The sequence below is a fragment of the Physeter macrocephalus genome, chromosome 6 (assembly GCF_002837175.3).
Source record: "Physeter macrocephalus isolate SW-GA chromosome 6, ASM283717v5, whole genome shotgun sequence".
NCBI classification, from domain to species: domain Eukaryota; kingdom Metazoa; phylum Chordata; class Mammalia; order Artiodactyla; family Physeteridae; genus Physeter; species Physeter macrocephalus.
This window is the reverse complement of record NC_041219.1, coordinates 15,871,020-15,897,304: the sequence shown is the minus strand read 5'-3', so window position 1 is coordinate 15,897,304 and position 26,285 is coordinate 15,871,020. Positions and strand designations below refer to the sequence as shown.

The 26,285-nt window shown below is 36.6% G+C and overlaps 2 protein-coding genes across 11 annotated transcripts in view; both read left to right on the top strand.

The window, feature by feature from the left end:
* Positions 1–26,285, top strand: part of LIN7A (lin-7 homolog A, crumbs cell polarity complex component) — a 238,617-nt gene that overhangs the window by 185,245 nt on the left and 27,087 nt on the right. For all 10 annotated transcript variants that reach the window (XM_028490418.2, XM_055085238.1, XM_028490419.2 and 7 more), the window contains 2 exons: positions 12,639–12,710; positions 14,982–15,191. In XM_028490418.2, coding sequence (XP_028346219.1) covers positions 12,639–12,710; positions 14,982–15,191 — 282 coding nt within the window. The remainder of the gene's footprint in view (positions 1–12,638; positions 12,711–14,981; positions 15,192–26,285) is intronic.
* On the top strand, positions 10,063–11,531 carry LOC102978116 (lupus La protein homolog). Its single transcript, XM_055085237.1, is given in 1 exon segment — positions 10,063–11,531. A coding segment is annotated over 1 exon segment (1,218 nt). The 5' UTR covers positions 10,063–10,313.

Genomic DNA, 26,285 nt, shown 5'->3' with positions numbered 1-26,285 from the left:
GTCCCCTGCATCGGCAGGCGGACTCTCAACCACTGCACCACCAGGGAAGCCGTGTTTTTGTTTTTGATTGTAGGTAATGCCACCATTTCTTGCAAGAATGTCAGTCGACATATTGATTTTACCAGTAATACTGTCAAACATCTGTTTTAATGACTGAACTCTCTTTTTAAAATTTTTTAATAAATTTATTTATTTTGGGCTGTGTTGGGTCTCTGTTGCTGTGCATGGGCTTTCTCTAGTTGCGGTGAGCAGGGGCTACTCTTTGTTGTGGTGCGTGGGCTTCTCATTGCAGTGGCTTCTCTTGTTGTGGAGCGGGGCTCTAGGTGCACGGGCTTCAGTAGTTGTGGCACATGGGCTCAGTAGTTGTGGCTCGCGGACTCTAGGTTTGTGGGCTTCAGTAGTTGTGGCACACAGCCTTAGTTGCTCCACAGCATGTGGGATCTTCCCAGACCGGGGCTCGAACCCGTGTCCCCCGCATTGGCAGGCGGATTCTTAACCACTCCACCACCAGGGAAGTCTCTGGACTCTTTTTTTAAATCATTTCAACCTAATAGAGATGTATTATCCTTTGCTTCTCTATACCTGTCAATGTTTTTCTTGGCCAATGGGTGGCGTGTTTGCATCAAAGTTGACGGTCAAAGAGATATGTAGAAAAAGACATTACTCAAGATATTTTATTCTTGGATTCTCACAGGATTGATTTGACTCTTGATGGTCTTACTGTAGTAGACATGAATTGTAACCAGTGTGTACCATTTTCTTTTCTTTGCAAAAACTGGTTGGTTCTAGACATTAAATTTTATACCCTAAATTTTGTGGTTTATAGGAATTCTAACACTGATTTTAAATGGAACATTTCCACAATTAGTAAAGCGTATGGAACAATATAGATACATGGATTGCTATAGATTTAAATGTATAACATTTAATTATAGCTGCCACTTTTCCAAAATGGAAGAAAAATTTCAAGGCAAAAATTAGATATTTTTTGAATATCTCTTCCTTAATAGATGAGCCAGTTTTCAATTGGTCTGGCACTATTTCTACAAAGCCTCCTAAAATAAGTAGACCATGTGTTTGGTGACGAAATCTCTATTTCTATTTTATTCTAGTCACATCGAGTACAGTATGCACATTCACATCAGGGCACTCGATTTCTGCATGCATGGACTCCACTAAATGCAATTAAATTTAGAGCCACAGATTTATTTTAGATACCTCCCTTGGCATAAAATTTGCTTTCAGAAAAACTGCCGAGTTTTTATTATAAATACACTGTGGCTTAATATTGTGAATGTTGTCCAACTACCCAGGTGGCCTCTAATTATATAAGGACATGAGGGGGCTCAGTCTTCACTTTTAGTGTTATGAAAATATTTAAGTATTTTAAAATTAGAGTCCACATCAAATAACTTTATTCAACTCTTATCTCAGTTTCCAAATCTGAAAAATCAAGAAATCCATTTAAAAAATTATAGATAGCTATAGATATAAATATCAGTCTTAATACTTACATTGCTTTTTTCTTATTAAAAAAGTATGTTCTTGCTTGCTTTTTAATAAAAACCTACATATAAGAAGCTTTAATGAATATTATAATGTAGTAGGATTTGGACCATGTAATTTTCTCATTTAGACTTTCTCATTCATTTTCTCTAATCTGATCATATGTCTTTCTACTATTTTCCCTCTTGAGGTAACTTGGTTTAATGCCATTTTCATTTTTCACAATGTTGCTGAAAAATTTATTTCTTTTTTCCAGTCACTGATATAGAGAAGTTTATTTAATCTTGATTATAATTCTGTTGACATTTTAGTAGCTAGCCCATCTATAATAAGACACTTTGAAAGAGATATTACCATCCATTAAAGAATATGTTGCTTTCCACACTGATAAACTTTGAGGAATGGGGGCTAATGTTATCTTTTTATTATATTAAATACTTCCTTGAATATCTGTAGGTTTTTGTGTTTTAAAGGCTTTATTTTAGGTTTCCAAAATAACAGTTAAGTTTCTGAATATTTTCATCTCTTAAGAAATATTTTCTGCTTTTTTAAAAGTCAGGTTTATTGAAGTATAATTACCATCGAGTAATAGTTCCCCTTTTCAGTGTACAGTTTCAGAGTTTTAGTAATCCCATACAGTCATGTTAACCATAACCTTTATCAAGATATTAGAACAGTTCCAACACCCTGCAAATTTTCTCATACCTGGTAGTCAATTCTTCCCACCCCCAGCTTCTGACAGCCTTTGATCTGTTTTCTGTCCTTATTATTTTGCCTTTTCCTGAGTATCATATAAATGAAATCTGTAGAGTCTGGCTTCTTTCACTTAGCAACATGCATTTGAAATTCATCCACATTGTTGCATGTATGAGTAGTTTGTTCCTTTTTATTGCCTAGCAGTATTCCATTGTATGGGTGTGCTTCCATTTGATATTCATCCACAGTTGAAGCCTACTGAGTTTTTTCCAGTTTGTGGTGATTATGAATAAAGTGTGCTTGCATCTAATTTTTGTATGAATATACATTTTTTATTTATCTTGTATAAATAGCTAAATGTAGATAAGTGAATCTTACAAGTTTAGGTTTAAATCTGTGGAAAACTATTAATTTGTTTTCTCAAGTGGATGTGCCATTTTCTATTCCCACAAGAGTTCTAGTTGTTCAACATTCTTGCACATACTAGGTGTTGTCGGGATTTTTAAAAATCTAGACATTCTAACAAGTGTGTAAATGTGTCTAATTATGATTTTAATTTGAATTTCCCAGCAACTAATGATGTTGATTATCTTTTCATATTTGCCACCCATACACCTTTCTTGATGACATGCCTGTTCAGATACTTTACCCAATTTTTAATTGGGTTGTTTTCTTGTTACTGACTTTTGAAAGCTCTTTCTATATTCTGGATAGGAGGCCATTATCAGCTATGTGTTTTGCAAACATTTCCTCTTAGTCAGCTTGTCTTTTCATATTCCTAACAGTGTTTTTCCAAGAGTTAGTTTCTGCATCTTTTTTTTACTGTGACTTTAGTCTATCCTCTCTTCGTTTCTAAACCCTCATATTAACAAATTTGCTTTGATTTCTAATGAAAAAATTATAACTTTTGGAATTGGAATAGGCTAGAAGAAAACAGGCTCTAAATATAGCAGCGTTCTGTATAACATTTACTTGAGTAATGTGGCAAGGAGGAATTCTCTTGGCTGAAAGTAGCAGAAAATCCAACTTCAGTGGCTGAAACAAATAGACTGTTTTTCTTCATTACAGTTAGTTGAGAGTAGGCAGCTGCTCACAGGGATTCAGGAGCTCCATGTGATCAGAGCTGATGTCTATGTGTTTCCTTGGCCTTTCTCTTGCAGTTACAGGTTGCTACTACAGCTGATAATATCCACAATCAGGACGAGAAATAGAGGTGGGGAAACGGACAGTGTTTATACCAAAACAGCAACACTTTCACAGAAGCCTCTCATCTACTTCCAGTTGAATTCTCGCTGGACAGAACTGGGTCATGTGGCTAGGCAGTGCTGGGAGGAGGGAGTGGAAAATGGGGGTGGGGTAAGGTGAGCCTAAGTAGTGTTTGCCTCACGCAGCCACTTTATATAACATCAGAATACAAGAGTCAACACAGCTATCTGCAAGAGCGGAAGACAGAACACTCAGAATCTAGTTTTGAACTCAAAGTTTTTTCCACACTTCTCACCAAGCAGCTAAATTCTAAAGGCATCGTTCCAACCAAATCTTAGACACGCATATAATAGTAATAATAGAAATATAGCAGCTATTATAATAAAAGTATAAGAATAACAGGTTATGGTTCATGAAGCCACATACTTTGTCTTCTTTGGCTGACTCTTGAAGATAGTATTTTACATAGTAGAAAACTAAGATGTACAGATAGTAGGTCCCTTAAAGTCACACAGAAAAGGAGCAAAGGGCAAGAAACTGATGATATAGATTTGTCATCCCTTTCCTACATCTCTGTACCAATCAGGGTTTTCAAGATCAAGAAGAATGATTCAGTGTAAAGTTTATATTGTGATATTGTCTACATAGTCTATGATAAATGAGAGCTCAGAAGCAAGAATCCTCTTGCACTTGAATGTTAGCTGTTTGTTTTAACTCTAACTGGGAATTCTATTGTAAATTTGGTCCACAAGAGAAGCTTTTATGACATTTGTACTTGATATTCTCCCAGTGACAAACTTTCCATCCAGAAAAGGTAGGCTATCTGCTTTTTAATATAAAGAAAAGTAAAATTTAAACTATTCACTTAAAATATTTTAAAACACTTCCTTCTATAATGAACATTAATACTAATTCAAAGTTTTAGAAACAGCCAATATTTTTTTTTCATATTTTGGCCCAGGTGCCCAACCTACTGACTAGAATAGCTTGTAAGTAAATATTAGTTGAATGAATGAATAAATGAATCTTTTTGAACCAACTCACCACAATTCCACTGCCTTTATTGAATTGATCTGTATTTGTAAATTTTCAATAGCTTAGAATAGGTTCTAAATATACAAAATGCTATTGAATTTGTGGGATTTATTCAAGGTTAGGAAATTATTGACTAAGATGTAAACTAAAACTCTATACAAGAGTTTTTATAAATTATTTGACTTTCACTAGGAATTACACCCATAATATCCAATAGAATTTGCTTAAAAATGCTGTAGCTAAACGTTGCCAGACATTTGGGGACCCAAAAGATTCAGAGGACCATAAGCCCCATGTACTGTCCCTTGAAGAAGCTCATACAACCATTTTCTGTTTTCCCTTCAGAAACTTTCTCAGGGTATCTGGGAATTACTTTAGCTTTCCATAACACCTTTCGTCAAAATTTTATACTTTTACAATTGTCCTTGAAAAGTAAGATAGGCGGGGATAGGTTTTGCCCCTTAGGAAGTAAAAAGCTAAGAAATGTTCCTAAGATGACATAGCTAATGGAAATAGAATTAATATCTCCAAAGTTTTGACTTGGCTCTATAACTAGACCATGACCTTTTTAGCTCACTTTTGAAAACCAACTGTCAGAATCTATTGTATTTTATAGGAAAAATGACTGACAATAATACTGGATTTATTTCACTTAATCTTAGTATGTTATAATCAGAAAAGAGGATTAAAATGCTATTTCACTTTCATTTGGAGTGGTGCATTTGTTGGTTTCAGAATCGTATTGTTGATTGGCAGCCACCACTTGTATAGTGGGAGACACTGTATAAAACTCAGAAACTTTTATGCAAAATATAAGTACTTGTGACATCTGCACATCTGTTTCAACACATGCTGCCAAAATAGTAGTAGTGGTCCGATGTTGTCTCAATATAAGAAAACCTGATCTGGTTAAAAGAGGAAACATTTGGGAGGCAACTAGATATCAATTTCTGTACCAAACTGGCCACTAACTAGCTGTGCAGTTGTGGTTTTGTTACCATCTCCATGGCTGTTTTCTTGTGTGTAGAATGCCTGAATCACAAGTTGTGAGAATTAAATTAACTCATAAATATAAAATGCTTAGCACTACTCTTGGCCTACAGTAAGTCCTTGTTAAATGCGCACCAGAATCATGATATTTGACTCTAAAAATTATTTACTGAACATTTACGAGACCCTTCACTCAGTGCTATACAAGTGTTGTTTTATAGCTCACTAATTATTACACATCAAAAGAAAACATATAGCTTGATTCATTAGTTCAGGGTTTCACAATCTCAGCATCATTGACATTTTGGCAGATAATTGAGCATTGTAGGATGTTTAGCAGCATCCCGGCAACTGGGCATGTCGACTACTAGATGCCAGCAGCACCATCCCTCTCCCCATTTGTGACAACCCAAAATGTCTCCAGACATTGCCCGGTGTCTCCTGGAGGCGGGGGCAAAATTCCCCTAGTTGAGAACTGCAGTCTTTGATCAGTTCTTTCTAAAAGTGTTCATAGACTCCTAGTCCTAGAGGATTCTTCCTCAAAGATCCCAGGGTCAAATACATTGGGAAACATTAAATACTAATGATAATAACTAATTTTTTTTTTGCGGTATGCGGGCCTCTCACTGTTGTGGCCTCTCCCGTTGCGGAGCACAGGCTCCGGACGCGCAGGCTCAGCGGCCATGGCTCACGGGCCCAGCCGCTCCCCGGCATGTGAGATCTTCCCGGACCGGGGCACGAACCCATGTTCCCTGCATTGGCAGGCGGACTCTCAACCACTGCACCACCAGGGAAGCCCAATAACTAATTTTTTATGCACTTACTACATCCTACAAACTGTTCTTATCTTATTGAATCTTCACAACAGACCTAGAAGTTAATTGATGCTTTAAGCACATTTTTTAAATGCAAAAATTGAGCCCCAGAGAAATCAAGTAACTGACAAAAATCATGCAATTAATAAGTGGCCCAGGGTTTGTTTCCAAGCCATCTCCAGAGCCTGTGCAATTATCTATATATAATATGACTTCTTGCATAGCACGTTTTTAATTTCACAGTTCAAATTGGGGTGTTAAGGATAATCATTCTTAATTTGTATTTGCTTTATCTCAGGCTCTTACAAAATTAGTTTTTCTTTTGTGCTTCAGTTTTCCTCCTTATTTTTATTTTTTATTGAAGTATAATTGACATATATTAGTTTCAGATGTACAACATAGCTATTTAATATTTGTATACCTTGTGAAATAATCACTACAGTAAGTCTAGTTTAAATCCATACCATGAATAGTTACAATTTTTTTTCCTTGTGATGAGAACTTTTATGATTTACTCTCTTAGTAACTTTCAAATATGCTATACAGTATTATTAACTGTAGTCACCATGCTGTCCACCGTATTCCCATGACTTATTTTGTAACTGGAGTTTGTACCTTTTTGCCCACTCCCAATTCCCCTCTCTGGCAACCACCAATCCGTTTTCTGTATCTATGAGCTTGGTTTTATTTGTTTGTTTTGGTTTTTTTAGGTTCCACATATAAGTGAGATCATGTGGTATTTATCTTTCTCTGTCTGACTTATTTCACTTAGCATAATGCCTTCAAGATCCATCTACATTGTTATGAGTAAGAGGATTTTACTCTTTTTTTTTTTTTGGCTGACTAGTATACCATTGCATGTATATACCATATCTTCTTTATCTGTTTATCCACTGATGTCCACTTAGGTTGTTTCCATACCTTGGCTCCCCTAAATAATGCTGCAGTGAACATGGGTGTGCATATATCTTTTCAAATTAGTGTTTTTATTTTCTTTGGATAAATACCCAGAAGTGAAATTACTGCTGCAGTGAACATGGGTGTGCATATATCTTTTCAAATTAGTGTTTTCATTTTCTTTGGATAAATACCCAGAAGTGAAATCACTGGATCATATGGTAGTTCTATTTTTAATTTTTTGAGGAACCTCCATAATGCTTTCTATAGTGGTGCACTAATTTACAATGGCACCAACAGTACATGAGGGTTTCCTTTTCTCCACATCCTCTCCAACACTTATTTCTTGTCTCTTTGGTAATAGCCATTCTGACAGGTATGAGGTGATATCTCATTATGGTTTTGATTTGCATCCCCTGATGATTAGTGATGTTGAGCATATTTTCATGCGCCTCTTGGCCATCTGTATGTCTTCTCTGGAAAAATATTCAGATCCTCTGCCCATTTTTATATTGGATTGTTTCGTTTTGTTTTTGCTGTTGGATGAGTTTTTCATATATTTTGGATATTAACCTCGTATCAGATATGTGATTTGCAAATGTTTTCTCCCATTCAGTAGGTCGCTTTTTCATTTTGTTGATGATTTCCCTTGCTGTGTAGAAGCTTTTTAATTTGATGTAGACCCATTTGTTTATTTTTGCTTTTGTTGTCTTTGCTTTTAGAGTCAGATCCAAAAAATAATCTTTAAGATTGATATCAAGGATCTACCACCTATGTTTTCTTCTAGGAGTTTTATGGTTTCAGGTCTAACATTCAAGTGTTTAATCCATTTTGAATTAATTTTTGTGTATGGTCCAAGATAATAGTTTAGTTTAATTCTTTTGCATGTGGCTGTCCAGTTTTCTCAACACCATTTATTGGAGAGACTGTCCTTTCCCTATTGTGTATTCTTGCTTCCTTTGTCATAAGTTAATTGACCATACATGTATGGGTTTATTTTTGGGCTCTCCATTCTGTCCCATTGATCTATGTGTCTGTTTTTATACCAATATCATACGGTTTTGATTACTACAGCTTTGTAATATAGTTGGAAAACAAGGAGTGTGATGCCTCCAGCTTTGTTCTCCTTTTTCAAGATTGCTTTGTCTATTCAAGGTCTTTTGTGGTTCCATATAAATTTTAGGATTGTGTTCTATTTCTGTGAAATATGCCATTGGAATTTTGTTAAGAATTGCATTGAATCTGTAGATTGTTCTAGGTGACATGGTCATTTTAACAATCTTAATTCTTCCAGTCCATGAGTATGGAATATCTTTTCATTTATTTGCATCTTCTTCAATTTTTTTCATCGATGTCTTATTAGTTTTCAGTGTACAGGCCTTTCACCTCCTTGGTTAAAAGAAAGTAGTTTTTGTTTTAATCAATTGACGACAACCATTCCTCCTCCCCCAATTATTTGCTACATGATTGTCCTCATAAACATCCTTGAATGCAAACAAACATGTCACTCCCCCAGAAAAGATGACCACAATGACTCCAGGCAAACTCAGTTGGCCAGGAGCCAAGGAGGGAGAAATTTACTCTGCTTGGGGAAGGCAGAGAATGTTTAACAGAGAAGACAATATTTGAATTAAGCCTTTAATGATTGTGTTAAACTTAGATAAATAAGAGTCTTCCTGATGGAAGGGCATTCCAAACAGAACCTACAGCATGTGCAAAAGCCTGGGCAGCTAAGAGGGTATGATATGTTTGGGTAATGGTCAGGGAGGAGAAAAGGAAGTAGGAAAACAAGACTAAAGAGGAGGCTGTGCTCTGCATTATTTTCACTAGCTTGACTTCTGTAAGCATTTGACTTTGCAACCTTTACTGTAAGGGCAGCAGACAACCAAGAGCACAGCAGCAGTATGGTCAGGTAGGTACTTGATGTTGATAACTAAAGTCTATAGTGTTTTGGTGGTAGAGAGACCCAATTAAGACACTAATGCCGTGCTTTGAGTAACAGATAATAAATAAGTTAGGATGGAGCAAACGGGTCAGATTTGAGAGAGTTTATTAACAAGAGAAACAGGCAAACAGGCTGGAGAAAATCCTCCTCTTAAATGGGCTGTAAGAGCAAGTAAGTGGCATTTATTTGTGGAAGGGCCATTTCTGTGAAACAGAACGATACACTTTCAAGGAAACATGTTTAGCAGTTATTTTGATAACCTAAAGAATTTGCATTAACAGGTCCCAGTTCCACAAAATGCTCTTCTGGAAACTTGCTCTCTTCCTGTTCAGATTTCCCACAGAAACTGAATACCCCAGTTATTTAGTGGAAACATAAGGATAAAAGGTGGATCCTGAGTAGTGCTCCTACCTTTCTACTCCAGACCATTTTGTCTTTCTTCTCCTAAATATGCTACCTGGGAAAGATGAATCAGCATTAGTGGAGATTCAACCAAATATATTTGAGAAATGAGCCAATAAAAAATGTTGGGAAATCAGTCCCAGACATTCAATGAATGGTTGTTGAATGGATGAATTAATCAATTTTGAATTCACCTTAATAATTTTTGACTTAAGCATATAAAATAAGATCAATAGAAAGGAAAAAAATCTTCAATTAAAATTTTCCTGTTTCATCTTTTACTGATGTAGCTAATGGGTCACTCCTGAAAAATACTCCAGCATAATACCAAATGGACTTTTATCCCTGTGCCTTATGCAATAGATATTTACAAATTTATTATTTAAATCTTCAAAATGAGCATATAATCAAGCATATTTAATCGTGATATTTTTTCAAAATATCTTCTTCAAACTATCCTTTAAAAGTCATCCTCTATACTTCAGTTTATTTAAAATTGAGCAATTTATTTTACGACTGATTTCCTAACCCCATCCCTCGTAGTTTAAAGGAAAAACAGTTTTTCTGTTATGTTTCAACAATTTGTATAGTTGTGTCTAGAATCATAATTAGTAATAATATCTGCTGTCTAAGGAGTACCTGCTGTGGATGGCGTTTTGAAAGTATTCTTTCAAATAAAAGCAACCATACTGGCCGGGACAACCCCCATCTTCTTGAGGCACATTGGGCAAGCGGCGGTGCTGGGGAAGGGATATGTTGCGGTCGCTGTTAGTGACCCTGTGGCGCGTCTCTGTGGGACCGGGAACTTAAAGATAGCCAGAATGGCAGAAAATGGTGATAATGAAAAAATGGCTGCTCTGGAGGCCAAAATCTGTCATCAAATCGAGTGTTATTTTGGAGACTTCAATTTGCCACGTGACAAATTTTTAAAGGAACAGATCAAACTGGGTGAAGGCTGGGTACCTTTGGAGATAATGATAAAATTTAATAGGTTAAACCGTCTAACAACAGACTTTAATGTAATAGTAGAAGCATTGAGCAAATCAAAGGCAGAACTCATGGAAATAAGTGAAGATAAAACTAACATTAGAAGATCTCCAAGCAAACCCCTCCCTGAAATGACTGATGAGTAGAAAAATGATGTACAAAACAGATCTGTTTATATTAAAGCCTTCCCAATTGATGCAACCCTTGATGACGTAAAAGAATGGTTGGAAGATAAAGGTCAGGTGCTAAATATTCAGATGAGAAGAACATTGCACAAGGTATTTAAGGGATCAATATTTGCTGTATTTGATACCATTGAACCTGCTAAGAAGTTTGTTGAGACCCCTGGCCAGAAGTACAAAGACACAGACCTGCTAATACTTTTCAAGGAAGATTACTTTGCAAAGAAAAATGAAGAAAGAAAGCAAAATAAAATAGAAGCTAAATTACGAGCTAAACATGAGCAAGAAGAGAAACAAAAGTTAGCAGAAAATGCTGAAATGAAATCTCTAGAAGAAAAGATTGGCTGCTTGCTGAAATTCTCGGGGGACTTAGATTATCAGACGTGTAGAGAAGATTTGCATGTCCTTTTCTCAAATCATGGTGAAATAAAATGGATAGACTTTGTCAGAGGAGCCAAAGAGGGAATAATTCTGTTTAAAGCAAAAGCTACGGAAGCACTGGATAAAGCAAAAGACGCAAATAATGGTAACCTACAATTAAGGAACAAAGAGGTCACCTGGGAAGTTCTAGAAGGAGACGTGGAAAAAGAAGCATTGGAAAAAATAATAGAAGATCAACAAGAATCCCTAAACAAATAGAAGTCAAAAGGTCACAGATTTAAAGGAAAAGGAAAGGGAAATAAAGCTGCCCAGATTGGGTCTGCTAAAGGAAAAGTACAGTTTCAGGGCAAGAAAACTAAATTTGATAGTGATGATGAACATGATGAAAATGGTGCATCTAGACCAGTAACAAGAGCAAGAGAAGAAACAGACAAAGAAGAACCTTCATCAAAACAACAGAAAACAGAAAATGGTGCCAAAGACCAGTAATTTAATAAACATTTTTTATTCACTTTAATTAGATTTTAAGCTGCTTTTGTCTTTGGAGGCTTTTAAAAAGAAAACCGAATTAGGTCCACTTCAATGTCCACCTGTAAGAAAGGAAAATTTTTTTGTTGTTTAACTTGTCTTTTTTTGTTTGTGTTATCCAAATGAGTATGTTTTTATGTAGAATTCTGTTCGTGTTCTTTCAGATTATTCAAATATCAAAAGAAACATTCTTCCACTAAATTGCCTTTGTAATATAAGAATGTATTAGTACAAAGTAAAAAAATGTATACTGCATTAAAAAAAATACTAAATAAATATTCTTTACCCATTTTTCAGATGGGCAAAAAGAGCATCAAAGTGGTAAAGTAGTTCAACCAAGACCTCATAGTTCCCCAATTGTATTATAAGGCTCAAAATGTAGGTCTGTCAGACAGTAAAACCTGTATGATTTCTATGACATCATTCTGGGTCCAGATTTTACCCCCCATTCTTTCTGTTTCATCTAAATGTTAACATGAACCCATAGCTGATATGTTGTTCTCTATTACTAATTCCAAGAATCTCTTACTTTACTTGTCTTTGCTCCTGAATCTCTATAGTTATGAATTATGAATGTGTATCAGTAACACATTCCAACTTGCATACCTTCCAACAAGCAAGGAAAAGATATTGTAATCCCAGCTCTGTGGAATATTAACTTAGAAAACTATTTTTAAAGTGTTACCTAGATTCAGGAAATAACTATATACATTATTTTTATTACATATTTGAGAGCTAGAACTATAAATAATGGTAAAAATTTTTTACCAACAGCGGTTTTTATAAAACCAAATATAATAGTTTTGTTACTTGATAAACATGGATAGCCAAATTAAAAAGTGAATAAAAGTGATTGCCCTCTCTTCTCTGCCCTAACCACCACCTGCCCCCGCCTAAAAAAAATAGGAGGGATTTTTGGTCCAAATCATCAGGATAATTGATTCAAACCTGTTTCACTTTGTGATAGGGAACTTCTGTCTTACAGTGAAAACTTATTGTCCTATCTGCAATGAAAGAATTGATATTCTTAATGTTCTTACACATTCTTTTTTTATGTGAACATTTTAGGTGTATCAATATATGCATGAAACGATAACTGTTAATGGCTGTCCCGAATTCCGTGCCAGGGCCACAGCAAAGGTAAGGCTTGAGTAACTTTAAAAATATACTTAACCCCAGTGATCTAGTAATTGATTGTGCGCGTGTGTGTTTCAGGTATTCTCGTGTGTACACTGTAAGAGAATTTAGACATCAGTGGCAGCCCAGAGTCTAGAACCAGTACTACTTCCCAGGTAAAACTCCTAATGGAAAATTGAACGTTTCTGCTGCTTCTGTAGCTTAAGAAAGGAGAATGATTTCATTAAACTCACTAAATGTTCATTTGGCACAAGCAAATCTGCTGGTTCATTGTATGACACATTCCTCTGATCCAAAAGAACCTGTTCCCTATTCAACGCATGAAGATTTGTACAAGTCTAAAAGTTTGACTCAAGCTAGACATGACGAGAACTCACCTGATACCCAGTGATGCAGGATTCTTCCATGTACTCAGCAGAGTAGCTGAATGAATATGATGTTGACCCAAAGGGAAGGTCTGTTACCTGTTTTGGTAGTGACCACATTTGCTCTTGAAAAACTCAAATCCAGAGATTGCGGAGACCTTCCGAATGAAAATGTTACAGCAGTAGGATCATGAAATTATCTGGAAAACAGACCATAGGAAATAATAGTTTTAAACTAAAATCACTAGTGCAGTTCTTACTTTACAAGTACAGAAATGTTATAATAGATACACATTTGCTTTTTAAAATCTTTTCTCTTTCTAATATGTGTGAGAAATAAGAACTGCTGAAAATAATCAGAATTTTCCATTTAATTCTTTTGTGTTACATCACCTCTGGTTTCTCTCCTGATTTTTCAGTTTTCATTCTGTAACTGAACACTATAGATTTGTGATTTTTTTGTTTTTTGATTTTTTTAACCCAGGCAAAAAGAGGGTATTATTATCATTACATCATGCTTTGCTTGTACTGAAGTGGAACACACACAGAAAAATGATCCCTACATGGTTTAATTAAGGGGAAAGTGAATTATGTAGTGTTTTACCATTCTCATTTCTTATTCATGTAGAACAGCAGGATAGCAGCATAATGTTGCAATAGCACAATATTTTCTGGTTGTTTCTGGGCTGTCTGCATTGCATCCATGTCAGCCATTAAAATCTATGCATGACAGCAAGGTTTGCATGAGCAAATGCATGTAGCTAAAAACAAGCCATTATTTCCATATCATTCACTATCTTTCACTAAATGCAGACAGTAGCATAATGCTAAATTGATGTGATAATGCTGTGTGTGGAAAAGAAGGTACAGTCATTGGGAATCAGTATTTTCACAGTGTTGAGTAAATCACTTTATAGTAGGTATCTAACCAACTGTGGTTAAGGCAGTTTACCAGAGGCGGAAAATAAGAAGCAGGCAGAAGAATCTTTTCTTGATAGAAACTATTTAAATCTTCTCCATGGAGGGGAGGGGGGTGAAAACTAATGGTAAGTTGTTTCCTTCAACTTATTTTTAAAATTAATATATATGAATTTTAAAATAAAGTTATATCCATATTAAATGATATTTTGTACATCTAGGTATAAAACCATGGACTGCTCATTTTGCCTACGTTACTACACTAGTTGAAATATTAATGTAAAATATAGGGGAAAAAAAACCTGTGCCAGAGAAGAGGACCTGTCATAATAATATGGAATATTGATATGAAATAATTATAATCTGTTTGAATCTATTATTTTCTTTTAGCTTTTTTTTCTTTTAGGCATTTTCAATTAAAAAAGAAAAAGAAACTAAATTTTCTAAGCCAGTGGTTTGGCAATAGCAAAATTCTAGATGTATTCACCAGTATATATACATATAAGTGCTCCTCAGTGTATTGAATACATTTATGTGCAAACACCAAGTTAGACCGTGTGTCATACAAAGAAGTGGAAGCCACAATCTCAGCCCTTCGGGTGCCCATGGTCAACATATATACAATATATACAGTAATTACAGTTTATGTACCATATGTAGGTATTATATGTACCAAAGCTATTTGGAGTCCAAGAATAGGAAGATTTGCATCTAACCAAGGTTAGTGGGAAAGATTTTTATGAGGAAGGAAAATTTTTATCATAATGGGTAAGGTCTAGAAAGGTGGAAATATCAATAGTTGGGCTGAGCTTTACCAAAGAAAGGAATTATAAAGGACATCTAAATGAAGAAAGCCCCCTCCCTTTTGTGTTCTTTCTTTCACAGGAGAATGCTATAAAATAGGAGGAGTTGCCCGATCTACACACTGCAAGTCTTATGATTAGCCTTATTTCCCTCGTTTTTATCACCAAATGACCATCTTTTCTTTCAGGCAACAGTTGCAGCTTTTGCAGCTAGTGAAGGCCACTCCCACCCTCGGGTAGTCGAGCTGCCAAAAACGGATGAAGGCCTTGGTTTTAATGTGATGGGAGGAAAGGAGCAAAATTCCCCCATTTATATCTCTCGCATCATTCCTGGAGGGGTGGCTGAAAGACACGGAGGCCTCAAGCGAGGAGACCAGCTACTATCAGTGAATGGAGTGGTATGTTCATAACATAATCAGAGGTTTTTCTCTCTAAGCACATTCTTGTTTTTCCCCTGCTGTTACTAAAGTCAATGTTGAAATCCTAGAACAAATCTTAATTTTGTGTCCAAACAGCTTCCTCAGCATTGATGGATAGTAAGCCTACAAAAGCAGTAATTTTATAGTTTTGATGTCTCATTTTGTCTTATTCAGGGATGATAAGTAGGACCTAGTGGGAAAATCATCCCAATATATTATCCCAACTCGTAGAATTTCCCCCATATAATACTATAATTGAATTAATATTTAAAAGAACATAATTTCAAGTCACTTTTATTCAGTTATTGTAAGCAAATATACACGTTTAAAAAATAAAGCTTAAACTTCTCACTCTATATTTTTCATTTTCATTAAAGAGGAAGAATAATTTTAATATGTGTAATAATAACACACATGGAAAAGGCTAATGCACATATAATTCTGTAAGCCGGGTGTACAGCTATAGTATAACAAAAATATATCAGCCTCTTTCCTGAAAAAGTTTGATTATATTATCTATTCATCATATTTATTTTAGTTTTCACATGAAGTTAAAACTAAGAACATACATTTTTTTCATAACCTCATATTCTTTGGATGCCATTACCTCCACATGTAATAACGAGTTGTTAATGAAATGGCTTCATGTGAAATGAATAATTTTTCCCCATAACTCCTACTTAAATCAAAAATAATTAACCTAAAAGCATAAATTTCAGAAGTATAGATAGGAACATATCAAAGCTTACTTTTCTGTTCACCTAGGATCTGTCTTCTAAAACTTAAGATTTTAAAAAATAAATTAGATTTGGGTTATTTATGGCCATATTGATTTCTGCTAAGGACATAATATCCAAAATAAATGAATTTGGAATGTGATATTTTGTTGGTAACTATGGAGTAAATTCTTCTATTTATATCTTGCATTGTTTTTTTTTTAGCCTGATTAGTAGTTTTATAGGACCCAAAATTATTCATTCAAGTCCACTGATCTCTGATGTACATCAAAATCATCAGTCCATGAATATTTTATTTCCCTTAAGCATTCCAATTCTAAAATTACCATTTCATTTTTTTCTATGCAACAATGCTTTTTTAAAATTTTTTTTTATTTTTATTTTTATTCATTTATTTTTTTTGATTTATTATTATTTTTTTAACATCTTTATTGGAGTATAACTGTTTTACAATGGTGTGTTAGTTTCTGCTTTACAACAAAGTGAATCAGTTATACATATACATATGTTCCCATATCTCTTCCCTCTTGCGTCACCCTCCCTCCCACCCTCCCTATCCCACCCCTCTAGGTGGTCACAAAGCACAGAATGTGTTAGCATACGGTATTTGTTTTTCTCCTTCTGACTTACTTCACTCTGTATGACAGACTCCAGCAACAATGCTTTGAGATGAGCTTTTTATTGACCTTTAGATAACTATGACTTTTTCAAAGCATGTTTCAACTGACAATTTCATAGTCAAGCTTTCTAGGAGAGGGCTCTAGAGCTAGGTCATGCAATTATGTCACAGAGTAATCTGTGCCTCAGTGTATGAAATTACAATTTCTCTGAATATATTGGGTAGATCAAAAGAGAGTATAGATTTTAAAACATGAGAAGTACAAAAAAAGAACCAAAACTATATTAATAGTAAGTGTATATATATATAAAGGAACAGTAAATATATATCAAATCAATTTAATATGAGTTGACTTTAAGCTATCTGTCAAAAGGGCTAAAGAGCCTTTGTTTAACCCATACATTTGCAGGGAACCCAGCTGCTGCCATTTCATAACCACTCATCCATTCCTTGCAATGACCATGTGACTTTATCTGGGAGTCTGTGGGAGGAATTGGAGCAATGGAATCAGACGCATCAGGCTCTACCACTCAATATCCATATTTTTATGGATTAATATCCCCTAAACCTGAATTTTCTAATCTGAGTATGGGGAGTAGTGACTAATTTGAAGGGCTCTGATGAAAATTAAAATGAGGCAAAATGTCTGTTGAGAGCTATCCTGTGATAATTTGGTTATACACACCTTTGATAGGTAAGTGTGGTTACTGCAGAATGTTGAAAAGGGTTAGCAGTCCCCCTATGATATTGCTATTGCCAGTTATAAGTTTTAAAGCAAATTCTGCTACACATATAGGCGTATTTTAGCAAACATTTACTAGCAAATAGGCATTAATAGACTCATACAACCTCTTCCGTAAGTTTGATGACATCCTAGTTCTCTGCCCATTCAGATGTTCCAATCATTACCTTGAAAAAAAGGTTTACTTGAGGCAGATGAAACAACGTTCCAGAGCCAGGATTTTGTTATCTTTATATTCAGCATCAAACAACCAGAAATTCTACTAGTCTGACAGTTGGAAATAAGAAGCTTTAGTGTTCAACTTAGGCCACTGATCCTTTGGTACAGGCTGTGGGCCTCCTTAAGAGTTTTGTAACCTGGTCATGCAAAGGTGGGGGACGTCTCCAAAATCTTTAGTATTCCACTTATATTTAAAACCTTTAATTTTGTCGATTAAGTTCCATTTATAATTCTAGTTAATAAGTCATTAATTGTGCCAGTGAGAATCCATTTCTGACATATGTTGCTAATAAAACAAAGCATCAAGATGGGTATAACAAATGCTTTTGTAGTGACCAACCTCTAGAATGTTGCCTTGGTAACACTCTATAATGTTTGCTGACCACCTAGACTGCTTTAAGCTTCTAAGTTTGGAGTTTAAAACATTGGACATCTATATAATCAAACTATACATGATAAACTACCTATATTAAAGTACTTAAAAGTAAGATGTATACATTTTAACAGTACTAATATTTATCAGATATTCATCAAAAGGTAGTTTTCCTTCTGTAAATGAGAAATTTCATGACCCAGTGGGTTTCCAATAGTCACACAAAGTGGTTAGTCCAAGGCAACAACCCTGGGCTCCTAACACTGAATCCACAAGTCTTTTCAGGATAAATAATTCCAGGCAGATAGCAGTATTTAATGAAAAAAAAAATTCTGTAATGGAAGGGCCAAAAAGAGAAAATGTTAGCAAAAGATCAAATTTACACTTTAAAATAAAGTACCATTTGGGGAAATTAATATGGAAGATTTTCAGAACATGCCATTCTAAACTGAGAACAAATTTTGGAAGGAAGTGATTTGAAGGGCTGAAGCAAACCTTACTACTTCAGTACAAGTACTCTGGGGAAAATTTCCTAGTGTCCTACTTGAAAAGTAAAGAAATTGTTGCATGGACCTTTAAACGTCGGAAAGGACACATGAAAAGATGTCTTAATTATGCATGTTGGTTTTTATGCCCTACCTGCTTTTAGAAAGGGTATATCATGATATCTGATAAAAAGTAAAATATGTTAATACAGAATTATTAACATGGCATGTTAGGTAATGGAGTAGGATAGAAAGGAAGAAAATCAATAAATAGAAATAAAAAGATACAGCAATAGAGCAAGTACTTTTTTTTCTCTTAGCCTCTTAGAAATCAAAACAGAAGGAAACTTATACCAGCTCAGCTATCATTGGTAGGGACTTTTTTCTATCCCTGAGTTCCAGGAGAAATTTCTCATGGGATTTTTACAAATGAGATATTGAATCACCTAATACGATTTTATAGAAAATGCAGAGGCTTTTTGCGCATGGCTACTTCTTAGGTCAATCCTCAGTAAAAACTTAGAGCTGAATGCGCAATTAAAATTTAATGGTAACGGGAGGTCACAATGTTACAGTTAGAATTTATAGCTTTCTAATGATCTCCTTTTCACCCTTTTATACCGAAGTGTTTCATCAGCAATTTTGAGAAGGACCTTAAAGGGCTGTATATAAACGTTACAGCCAACATGCAGCCAGCAGGGACAGTAAATACATTTAGTGATAGAGTCTGGATACAAAAAATATCAATAGAATGGTACAATAGGCCTAATTTAATAAGAATCTACATGAAGTCCTGCTCATTTGCCCAGAAAACTAGCTACCTATGTGCAGAATCAGGAAGGAATGGCTAAATAACAAAACTTGAAAAAAAAAAAAAAAGCCCGGGGGATTTCAATTGATTTCAAGAGTAAGATGAAGCAAGTTGAGGGGGAAAAAAGAAAAACCCAAAAATATGTTAATGTAATCATAGGGGCCATTAATACAAATATCATGTACAGACAGAGGAGGAGACTGGTCCAGCTCTGAATATGCTGTTCAGCTCACACCCCCCACTGTACTTTGATCGTGGTTCCATCCTTGGAAAGAACAATAAGCTCATCCAGAGTCAAGCAGTCTTGTATGGGAAAAAGGACTTGCCTTGTTTAGGGTAGAGAAGAGACTCAGGGGAACGATGGCTGCCTTCACTTGTCCTCCATTGTGTGAGGCAGCAGATGGCAGAACCAAGACCAGTGGATAAAAGCCACAGGGAAGGCAGATTACAGCTTATTATAAGAAAGGACCTTTAAACACATAGGGAAAGACTGAATCGTAAATCAGTATGTGCCCATCATTTGAAGTTTTAATCAGAGATTAGAAGACTAACCAGGAAGAGTATTTCAAAATATGTGTACAATGTAGAGGGCTGCAACAGTTGGTCCCAAGGTCCCTTCTAACTGTGTGACTGTGTTTTCAGATGGGATTTTGCTGAGACTCCTAAATACCCCTACACACACACACACACACACACACACACACACACACACACACACACACACACACACACCCCCTCCTTATACAGGTAAGTAGGCTCTACCTGCTCTCTGTGTACCCTACTAATGAGACATTTTTTCTTGAACAGAGCATTAGACATATACTACAATATAATGCTTTTTATTTGTCTAGCATTTTACAGTTTATGAACAGTATTTACCTAAAATTCTCCCATTTGTTCCTCAAAAGTCTCATGAAATGGGTCAGGTCAGAGTTTGTTCTCTCTCTCTCTCTCTCTCTCTCTCTCACATACACACACACACACACGCAGAAATGAATACACACACATGTGCACACACAGGTCCACACCAAATACACACACAAGAAATGAATTTCAGCCTTTACTTTGATCATAACCGATGCTTACCAAATGTAATAACTGGTTACTTAAAAAGTAAATCCCAATGAAATCTGAATAAGCTCCATGGATTGAGCCCATGTCAATGTCCTGGTTTTAATATTATACAGTTGTTTTAAAAGATGTTAATATTTAGGGAAGCTGGGTAAAGGGTGCACAGGACCTCCCTGTACATTTCTTTTCAACTTCCTGTGACTCAATAATTATTTCCTAATAATTTTTTAAAAGGGAGAAAGTCCCCAAGAATCAACCTGAAATATGATATCCTCCTGGTGCTGATGGGAGAGAGGACAGGTGGAGACAGGAAGGCACAGGGCAGAAAGATAAAATAAAAGCATAAGAACTTTAAAAATATGTCATAGTCAAAAGAGACCTTCATTAGCTCCTGAAATCCAGGCATTGTTTTAGAGCATCATTGGTAGGGAAATTGCAGTTAAATTTGCCCAGCTCTGTAGTTAATCCTAAATAAAGCTGTCGATACAGTGTATGAACAGTGCTAATTGATTTTTAAGCATAACAGATGAATGAGTAAAACTTGAGGGATGGAACAGAATAAATTATTTTCCTGGAATCTGGCTTTTCTCCCATTTTATAAATACCTATGCCAAGTTAAGGGTGAGTTCTCACAGCCCAAATTATTTATGCAGAAAGGCTACCAGGTGTGGAATGAGGATGAAACATAAATTAGAACTGTCTAGATCTGAGTTCTGTGAACCTACAGCATCCCAGATGGGAAATCTGTATTAAATCTTACTTATCCATTATCTGAACAAAGAGAAAATATACATAAGAAGATAGGGCTTCCCTGGTGGCGCAGTGGTTGAGAGTCCGCCTGCCGATGCAGGGACACGGGGTCGTGCCCTGGTCCGGGAAGATCCCACATGCCACGGAGCGGCTGGGCCTGTGAGCCATGGCCGCTGGGCCTGCGCGTCCGGAGCCTGTGCTCCGCAATGGGAGAGGCCACAGCAGTGAGAGGCCCACGTGCCGCAAAAAGAAAAAAAAAAGATTTTTAATTACTATGAAATACACTATAAGATTTCTATGAAAATTTAAGCGCTACATTAAAAACACATGCCCCATTGACAGCAGTAATTTTTGTTCATTGCCTTCAGTCTTAGAACAGCACCTATCTACATAGTCAAAGCTCCATATATATTTGTTTAACTCCAGGCACCATTGTAAGCACTTTACATATTGAATTTATTATTTCCTCGTAATGATCTTTTGTGGTAGGTGCTCTTATTGTCACTCTTATTTTACAAATGAGGAAACTGAAGAAGAGCGAGATCACATGACTTGCCCAAGGTCGTACAGCTACTGAATGACAGAGGTGGAGAGTCTAACCTGGGCAGTCTGGCCTTATTCATCCTAATTTAAGGGTAAATAAATATCTTAGCCCTTAAAATATAAGTATTTTCCTGTATGGTATAGAAATGATCAAGTGTTTGTTTGTTTTTTAACTTTTATGGGTTTGCATAAGCATTTTTGGTTGAGAGAGGGTCTGTTGTTTTTCTGTTTCTCATAAAGGGCTTTGACCTTTAAAAAGTTAAGAACCATTCCTAAAAAACAGTAGCATTTTGGAAAAGGGGGCATTTACTTGAATTCAAACGGCTCAGAATCCTGAGGGGGTGCAGAGAGTTTGGTATGAATGTGTTTGATGGTTCCATCCCTGCCTAACCCATCACTCCACCTTGTGTCAGGCACAGAAAGCACAGGGACAGAGTGTGGCCTGAACAGCCAGTGACAGCCCTGATCCACACTTACTCTTGGGGGTCCACGCGGCTGTTAGAGGGAAGCCGTGCAGACATGAAGACGGGGAAGGCAAAGCAGAGCCTCAGCCTTTGGGTCCCTGTAGAGGCCTGGCATGAGCACCCCTAAGTTCTAGGCTAGGAGGCCTCAAGTAAAGCTATTCTCAAATTCTCTTTGCCAAGGAATTGTTACCAGATTCTTTACCTTGCTGGGCAGCTGAGTGCGAGATTGTTTGGGTTATAATTAAATAGGAGTGCAAGCTGGAATTTCAGTTAAGTGCTGAAAATTTTTGTTCTCTGAATAATCTCATGTGACACTCCACTCACAATTGTGAAGGCTCCAAGACAAGTACGATAATGTTGCCTTAACCCAGTCACTTTAGGAATGGCACAAACAAGGCAGCGTAATCCGGTATATTTTGCAACATTGAACAGGTAGTGTTCTAGTCCCCTTCATTCTGAATTGGCTCATGATAGATCTTCTCACTTAAAAAGCAGAATAGAAGAATATTGTGCTATCCCAACTGAGCAGGTAACAATAGCTCACAGGCCAGAACTGCTACATTCCCGCCCTGCGATTTCAGCCTACAGGAATGGGCACCAGGTACATTAGCTCTCAGACGTTAATAGACCAACTTGAGCTTTGAGCATACCCTGAGGTTGTGCTGATGAAATTGACTGAAAATGTATCAATGCCAGAATACGCTCACATTTAGCAAGTATTAAAGTACAAGTCTCTATAAGCTGGAAAGCATTCCCACCCATGGGGTCAGACTGACCTAAATCTCTATTTAGATTGCTAGTAATGGGTATTTGACTATTCAGTTCTCTTCTGGTACAGTCTTTTTCGTAGTTATTTTTACCATTTGTTGTTTGTGTTTTTCTCATTTTGTGCTATTTTAGCAATATTTTTCATTCATTCAACGATTATTTGTAAAGCTCTTATTATGTGACAGCTGCTAAGCAGAGACCTGGGTATAAATGTGAACAGAAGAGAAAGGGTTATAACCTTCGTGGAACTTTCTGTCTGGTAAAGAGTAGAAAAATAGTGATGATGACAATAATAAACATACAGGCATACCTTGTTCATTGTGCTTTGCAGATAATTGAGTTTTTTACAAATTGAAGGTTTGTGGCAACCTTGCATTGTAAGATGATGGTTAGCATTTTTTAGCAATATTTTAAAATTTTAAAATTAAGGTATACATATTGTTTTTGTAGACATAGTTCTATTGTACACTTCATAGATTACAGAGTAGTGTAAACATAATTTTATATGCACTAAGAAACCAAAAAGTACGTGTGACTCACTTTATATGCTTCACTGTGGTGATCTGTAACCAAACCCTCAGTATCTCCAAGGTATGCCTGTATACATGTCCATGTATATGTAACTGGTGGTATAGCCATCAGTTATCCCAGCATAAAGGAAATTCCCCCAGAGATTCAGTTCAGTTCCAAACTGGTCAGAGTAATGAGATTTTTACTCGTGTGTGTATTAGTTTCTGTGGCTGCTGTAACAAATTACGGAGAACCTGACGCCTTAAACAGTAGAAGTTTATCCTTCCACATTTCTGGAGGCCAGAAGTCAGAAATCAGTTTGAATGACCCCAAACCAGGGTGTTAGCAGGGCTGGACTCCCTCCAGAGGCCCTAGGGGAGAATTTGCTTCTTGCTTCTTGCAGCTTCTGTTTTGAATCTCCCTCTACTTCTTTCTTACAAGGACACTTCTGATTGCATTTAGGGCATTTAGATAAGTCAAGGTAATCTCATCTCAAAATTCTTAAGTTGATCATATCAGCAAGGACCCTTTTTCCATACAAGGCAACATTTACAGGTTCCAGTGAATAAGACCTGATTTCTTTGAAAACCATTATTCTAAATTCAGAGGGCTTACAAGTTTCCAGGACTATGGAAAGGGATCACTTGTCCACAGACCATGAGTGCACTGGTTTTCCACTCTCAGGACAGTATACGCTGAGTATTTTCCACCTACTCCTGGTTCTGTCAATGCAACTTTCTTTTTCCCCTCCCACTTTGAATACTTTTCTCCTTTTACTTGTGCCTGTTTAATCAATGAAGCTTTTCATCCTTCTCTTCCTCCTCCCCCCACCCCACCGCCCCCGGCCCCAATCTCTATGTAGTCTTTGGATAACGGGGAAAAAAAAATGCAACCCTCTCTTTCTGCCTTACTGTCAAAGTCTTTCAGCTATTTCTGAGTTCTTTATTTGCTCTGTAGATGTAAGCTGAAGGAAGCGAAGGGGGAGGGGAAGTACACAAAAAACACAAATTTATATCGGTACTTCAGAATATAACACTGCCTCATAATGAAGTACTATAACAAGTGTTAAAGGGGAAAAAGGAGAAGAAAACAAGGTGCCTATATATAAAAAAATAAGAGGAGCTCCTTTAATAGTGTTAGGGATAGCCTCTTTGAGGGGTGACATTTAAGCTGAGACTAAGGGCAAGGACTTTAGTCACTACAAGTCATCATCAGAAGAAAGAGCTTATGTGAAGGTATCCAGGCAAGAAAGTCCATGACTTGTAGTGTAGAATTGTTACCTACCAGGGTTCTTGGCCTTCCTTAATCAATAGAAATTGATAAGAAACCAGACAAGAAATTCAGGCAAGGCTTTACTGGGGCCCCTGCTACAGCAGGGGGGAGCGAAAATAAGTAACAGCCTCCCTTGCTCACTCCCCAAGGAGGGGCAAGCTCATTCCTATATAGGGTGAGAGTAGGGGTGTGTCCAGGGGTCTGGCCGGAGGGATGGCTTAGGTGCTTTGTCCACCCCTTTGGTGGTGTTGAGTGCAGGGGGCATGCGCAGTGCCCTGCTTTTTCTCCCAACATCTTGTTTTTGCTCCTGGCTCTTCAGAAGTAGTAGTGGGATTTGGTCCTTTTCTATCTTGTTGTCCATAATTTGCCCCAACTGTGCATGCACGCAGTTATTTTTGGTCCCTTATAGTTTCTTTGTATTTTGTTGCTGGAGGAGACGTTTGTCCAGGTGCAAGCCCTGCAGCAAAGGGTCCCAGTCTCAGGTTCCAGCCTGTCTCAGGATTGGCAGGAAAAAGAGCAGAGAGACTGGGTCATGGAGTGTTGGACAAGATGAGCTGAAGAGTGGTGGGAGCCAGATAGGGCAGATTCCTAAAATCTAACTAAAAAGGTTAGATTTTATTTTAAGTACAGTGGGAATCTCGATGTTGTCCATCAATTCTGAAATCTGGTGTTACGCTAAGAATTTCTGATGCTTACTATGGCTAGTCACTAAAAACTGAAGTGTCTTATACTTCTTCTGTTTTAGTGTAGTATTATTATTTTTTCTATATTGAAATTTTCTTTCTAAACCCTTAAACCACTTGAATAAGATCTGGCATCTGATAACTTTAGAAGTAGTTTTCTGTCTTTTTATCGCTACTTTTAATGGAAATTAGAAAACTTTTACTTTGTTGTCAATTGATATTTTCAACATTTCAAATAAGTCATTACATTTCAAGTTCTTATAGTTTCTGAGGAGTTTAAGGATAATCTAACCATAATATGACCATTTACAATTTGGGGACTCTATTTCATCATCTGTAAAACAGAGATAATAATATCTTTCTCACATGGCTGATCTGAAGATTAAAATAAGAGAAAGTGTGTGAAAGTATCTGCCACTATGGCAGATATCTTTTAAAAACCCAGTAGCTGGGACTTCCCTGGTGGTGCAGTAGTTAAGAATCCGCCTGCTAGTGCAGGGAACACGGGTTCGAGCCCTGGTCCGGGAAGATCCCACATGCCGCGAAGCAACTAAGCCCGTGTGCCACAACTATTGAGCCTGTGCTCTAGAGCCCACAGGCCACAACTACTGAGCCCATGTGCCACAACTACTGAAGCCCGTGTACCTAGAGCCCGTGCTCCGCAGCAAGAGAAGCCACTGCAATGAGAAGCCCATGCACCACAAACAAGAGTAGCCCCCACTCGCCACAATTAGAGAAAGCCCGTGCACAGCAACGAAAACCCAAGACAGCCAAAAATTATAAATAAATAAATAAAATAATTTTTAAAACCCCAATAGCTGCTAACTATTAATTATTATTGACTGTTAATATAAATTTCTTTTCTTTAAGGCAGGTAATAGTCTCCTTCCTATCTTACAATTTTCTTTCATGTAGATATAAACTTTCAGCTCAGACTAAGTCATTTCCTCTGCTCTGTTTAATTTCAAGAGACAATAAAAGTCTCTCATTAAATTTTCTAATTTCAGAGGCAGTTAGCTCCCACTC